Raw genomic sequence first — 6,000 nt, forward strand, 5'->3', positions numbered from 1 at the left:
ATGTGTCATAGCATACTCCTGTCCTAAAATTAATAACATCATGGAACTTGTCCTCACCTTTTCATTTATTTCAATAACAAACTGTCCTATGTTCAAACTCTACCCTTGTGTAACACCTGTGTGCGGCCCTTGTTTGCAGAGACGGTTCTTGCAGTTTCAACCCATCAATTGTTTAGTTTTCATCGCCTGTACAAACACAGGCTGTCACTCGGTCTGGTCTGAGCGAACATGATTACCCTGTCCAAGCATGACACTTGCTCAAACTCACTGCCTCACCTGTGAGTTTATTTACTTTGCTCATGTTATTCTGAGAGGTTAGAATAGAGTGCTGTGTCTTCACCCCTTTGTAAACAATTCAGGTCACAAACTTGAACTTAAAAGATGTTCTGCATACAGTAGGTGTGCAACATCATCCCTCTGTCTACATACTCTAACTTGCACTTCAATAAAGCAAAACTTTTCAGTACCATTATTTATGTTTTATGATGCTGCTACATGCTAGACTGGCAAGCTAGCTGGAGCTGTTTACTGTTCACTTTTTAACCCCCATGCTTACAGTATATTGGTTCCTGCTTTCTTTTGTGTGATTGAAATTATATGGACATTCAGTTTGTCTGGAAAAAGTATTTTTTTTAACAAGTTAGCTTGCAGCATTAGCATGCTAGCTTGTAGCTTAACATGCCGCCAGGTTAGCCTATATTAACACACCTGTGTGTGTTTGCCTGCTGCTATTTGGGATTTGGCTCGAGTCCTAAGACTACAGTTTTAAGCAATTTTAATGTACAGTTTTTAAAAAGTGATATTCTTTTGAGGTCAGAGTGAGATATGTGATCACTGTGGTCACAACTGTGGTGGTCACAGCTGAAGAGACGAACTAAACTGGTTTTAAAAATGTCCCACTTTCCGTCATGTGAAAAGTACGCAATGTGAAAAGTTAACCTATCTATGTAAATTAAGACCAGATGATGCATTATCTAAATGTTTAATCAACTTCTTACAGTAACCAAAACCCAAAAAATATTGAACCTAATTTGTATGTCTTTTCACATGTGACAATGACATCACAAGAATAATCACTGTAGTGGATCAGTTCAGTCTGCAGAATGGCACTGATGAACTTAAGACCTGTTTCCACCAAGTGGTCCATGCAGTTCAGTTCGGTTCAGTGCAGTACACATTCTGCCGGGGTGTAAATCATACCGATGTGACTAAAGGCTGGAGGTAGACACTGCAATCTGCTGATTGGTCAAAAGAATCGTCACTTCCTGTTAGACAACAGAAATAAAGTAAAACAACCTTTGTTTACATTTCTCCTTGGATTTCGAGAAAAATAACTGTAAGATAATTTCAGGCTTTTTCCCCCCAATAAATGTCAGCACATTGCACTTCCTCATGGGCGACACTGGAGGATTCGACCTTCCTAGAGATCACGTTCCTTTGTTTACTGTGTGGCGTTCTTCTTCATTGAAATGGTACAACACACCGGCAATACTGGGGATTCTCTAATTCGTATTGACACTTACCTATTTGAGTCTATTTCAGTTAGGCTAATCACAAATATATATTATGACAAATTGAGAAACGTACGTCTTTATTCAGGTTCATTTAAGGCCTCATTGTTTGCCTACCTGTTTGAGGGCCCTGTCTATCATAGTTAACAGATGGTGTTCTTGGCTCTGTTCAGAGGGATGACTTTATTGCCTAACTGCCTAAAGCAGTTCACATGACTAAAAGTGCTGATGGCCAAACTGGTACCCTGTCTTGCAGCATACATGTTTTTACAACCATACGAAACTCTTTCAGTCCCCATTCTCTTTTAGCGAACAGCCACTATGTGTAACTTTGGAGCAAATTGTGGAAGTTCTGCTGATATTGATGATTAATCAACTGTTGTTTTTCTACAGGTCAGATTTGAACCCAAGCCACCTGCTTGGAGTTCTGCAGCCTCCAATGAGACGCAAGCAAGAGCTACTACCCTACAGGCACACCATGAAACAGGGTCTTTAAAATGTTAGAAAATAGTTAAGGATATCCGACACAATGTCCCAAAAACTAACTTATTTCAGTAGATCGTCTGACTACGACTCCAAGAAATAGGTGTTGAGAAGCCTACTATACCAAACCATAAAATATTTGTATTGGGAAGCCGGACAGGATAATCTTTCTGTTTTATACCTATGCAATTTATGAAACTGATAAAGATAAAATATTCAATATTTAAAACATGACCAATAAAACCAGTACATTCAGGACACTTTCTTCTTGTTTTTCAAAGATTACTTAACTGCAAATCCATGAAGGATTTGCAAGCTCCCAGAAAACTACATGTTGCTTATTTGCACTGTATTTCCATTCGCTTGTTTGCAAAATAATGATTTACTTCACAACCCACTACTACTTTCAGTAGCACTGTCTAGACAGAGATGTCCTTGAGGTCTCTCTAAATGCTTGTCAGTTGAATAATCGACAGCTATTGCACTTCTAATGATGCTGGATGTGAGCCTTAACATCCATCATTGACCTCATTTCACAGAATCTTCAGGTGAAATTTGGGCACATTGCTGAGCCCACGACTTCAAACAAGATAACCTACAGACAGGTTTGTGCAAGGCAGGTGTGTGGCAGTGAAGAAGAAAGATAAGAAAGGGTTAACATTATTCAAGTCGCTGTAGGTTATAGAAATTAATTCAATGTGATAACTATCTGTTGCGTCTGCAGCTGCTGCAGACATTTCTTCTCCTCCAACGAGAAGCCATATATGACACATGTGTGCAGGCATGAAAACAAGCAAACTGAAGTAAATGTCCACGACGTTCTGCAAACACACCTGAGAAACACCTGCTGGCTCTCCCCCGGCTTCACTGGGACTGAACCGGTGGACCTCCTCTTGAACCTAAAGAACCGAAATCTCTTCTTCTCTCCTTCACTTTTGTCCACATCCTTCGCCTCCGAGTCGCGCAGGTTGGCCTCGCTCCTGGAGAACAAACTTTTCAGAGACTTTCTGGACGAACTCTTCGCCATTGCCGGCTGCAGGTTAATGTACCCCGAGGGGGGGCAGGGGAGGACGTGTCTTTAAACGACTTTATACTTTGCTAAAAAAATCAAATGAAAAAGTTGTCGAGTGAAAAAGCACGTCCCCGGGTGGCGTTTGTTGACAGATGACAGCTGCTCCGGACCTGCTGCTTCATTTTCTGTGCAGCGCGCAGAGCTCAGGTGTGGCGACACGCCCCTCTGCAGCCACACCCAGAACCCTCACATCCTCCCAATGACCTACAGCCCACAGTAATCACTATGATTTATTAAAAGGCCAATTTCTGAATGGCACAAGGCATCCCCAATGTCTGCAAAAAAAAAAAAAAAAAAAAAACAGAGCAAGGCGGACTTGATTGATTTTATTGTTTTATTTATGGAGTCACCTTGGAAATTTTTGTTTAATTGTTTTTATGATTATATGTACAGCACTTTGGAGACATTTCTTTGTTGTTTAAATGTGCTATATAAATAAAGTGGATTGGATTGGATTGGATTGGACTATAGGGTATACTATAATGTAAAGGCTTATTATCAAGGACATCGAACAATTCCTCCCTGATTCAATTGCAGTTAAAGACAAAGGGTGAGTCTCTTTTGATTTTCTTTTGGGAGCTTCATAATGTCTAATACATGACCTACAGTAGGCCCACTTTGCTGTTGTCCATCTGGGCCTATTGTGTGTCAGATATGGAGTTTAAGTTTGGCTGATAAACGCAACAGCAACAAGCTTTGTTCAAGTCCATTTATTTCTTTGGTTCAGTTACAATGACACAACTGGTCAACCAAAAGGGATAACACACAAGAGTAGGCCAGGCCTATTTTAAATGATATCTTATGTAGCCTACAAAGTAACACAGGCTATATAATAAGTGGCTACATCCTGTTATTGAAATCGCCTCACCCTCTTTGTCCAGGCTTTACCTGCGCTGGGCGTTTACCTGATTCTTACTGAATCGACGGCGACATCTTGTGGTCTCTCCGTGCATTGCAACCCACCACAGCAGAGAAAAGCGTAGCTGGGGCAGTTTGGGGACCGAGGGGTGCCGCAAGGGGGAAATATTTAACAAAAGACCAAATTTTAGTGTGCTAGAATTAGGGACAGTTTGAGACTTTTTTGAGGAACAAACTATTTAATGCACTTGAACTACCCTTTTTTTTTTTAAATCAACAGCACCCATCAGGGTAGTTTAAAGTCCTGTTATAACATTTATAATTCTCATCAGGGGTTTGTTAACAGAAATATTATTTTTTCACTATCTATAGTTGCATTATACAAATACATTGGGGTTAACCTGTTCCCAATCAAACCACCTCTCTGTCCTTAAACAGGGTTTTTATAGTCATGTGAAGTACTCTGCCTCAAGAGGGCGCTATCAGGCTGCAACCATGACAGCTGCATACTGTAACAGCATTAGTCCATTCTGATGTGAGAACAAAACTCAGATGAACTGATGAATAAATAGTTGATTCACAAAAAGGAGAATAACAATTTTTTTTTTCCTTTCAGGTAGAAGTTAGTAATCTCATTTTGATAACCCAGACTAGAGTTCAACTTGTTTTGCTCGGCTGCTACTGTAGCATCCCACACTGGTTGTAATGATAACGATAAGGAGGTAAAGAGCGATAAGCAGCGATAAAAGCAAACATCATAAATGATCTCACTTTTACTGGGAGGGCAGTTAACGTGAAATCATTGTTATTCCTCGAACAGCTGGAATTCCCCTACTGCTTCTCTCTGGACTCAGGACACAAGTCTGTTTTACTTTAGACAATGTTCAACAGTTAGAGTTTTGTTGGCTCCAAATGACAGATCACTTTATCCTATTAGTTCCCATGGAGTAAAATTTATTAGCTGCATGGCTAAATTGCTGAATTACCTTTTTGTAACATAAATATTCTGTAATAACTCCTGATTTAACTTTGATAGAAGTCAGTGTTAATTGATTTGTTTCTTTTAAGGCTCCTCTACTTACTTGAACTCACTCAATATGGGGATTCAAACTGCACGTTTTTTTTTTTTTTATCTTCATAAGTCAAACCTTTAGACCCATTTAGCTGATTCCTACAGTGTCACCATCTCTTGTTATTACTCAGTGCCTCACACCCAGGTATATGGCCCACGCTGATGACCAAAACTGAGACTGAAAGTCTGAAACACTGTAATGAACTGAGGGTTAGGCTGAGGAGTTAAAACACGCTAGGATATCCTGATACTGGACCAATCAGTAACCTCTGATGCTGAAAAGTGAAGCCAATGCAGAAGTGAAAAATCCTGCAGTCCGTTGAGGGGTACACTTGAGGCTGGCTAAAGGGGACTAGGAAGTCCCTGGTGCAAAGAAATTAAACAGGTCTGATTAGATATTGACCCCATGAGCACAAACTGCACGGGGGGAGGGGGGGAGGGCATGGCGGCTCCTCTTTGCCAAATGAAAAAGCACAATTTAAATGATGCAGACATCTTTCTGGCTTGCAGATGTTACAGAGGATTCACATGTTTTCTGCACATTTCAGCTTTTTTTTTTCTAAATGAACAGATGCTAGTTGATGCAATCTTAGACCTTGGAGGATCTGATTTTCTGCCCATAAAAGGCGTGGGATGCTGCACTGATGATGTAATATCTGACTTTCCGGTAGGCATACAGTAAATGTTTTTTCACCGCTCATTCAGTCACTGCAGACAACAATTGTTATATATGCCTATCTTATATGATCTTGTTTTCCGCTCTTTCAATCGAACACAACATATTTTACATCCACCAATATATTTGAACGTGTCTGACCAGATTTGAAGTGCTGCTGTACGGGACCGCTGTCAACACAGTTTTAATGTGTTCGTTTATACAATAACAGTCATGTACCAGTCCATCTTAAAGGTGTTGTTCTCCCTCTGTCCACATGTCAGATCAATTAGAGAATGAATAGATTATAAAGAACAGCTTTGCACCTCAACAGAACGACCAGCTTCAG

General features: G+C 40.3%; 1 protein-coding gene across 1 annotated transcript in view; it reads right to left on the reverse strand.

The window, feature by feature from the left end:
• crybg2 (crystallin beta-gamma domain containing 2) overlaps positions 1 to 3,106 on the reverse strand; it is a 47,059-nt gene extending 43,953 nt beyond the window's left edge. The window contains exon 1 of the mRNA XM_079367645.1: positions 2,828 to 3,106. Within this exon, the coding sequence (XP_079223771.1) occupies positions 2,828 to 3,021 (194 nt within the window). The 5' untranslated portion in view covers positions 3,022 to 3,106. The remainder of the gene's footprint in view (positions 1 to 2,827) is intronic.
• Between the last annotated feature and the right edge of the window lie 2,894 nt (positions 3,107 to 6,000).

This window comes from Symphodus melops (assembly GCF_947650265.1).
Source record: "Symphodus melops genome assembly, chromosome: 18".
Lineage (NCBI taxonomy): Eukaryota > Metazoa > Chordata > Actinopteri > Labriformes > Labridae > Symphodus > Symphodus melops.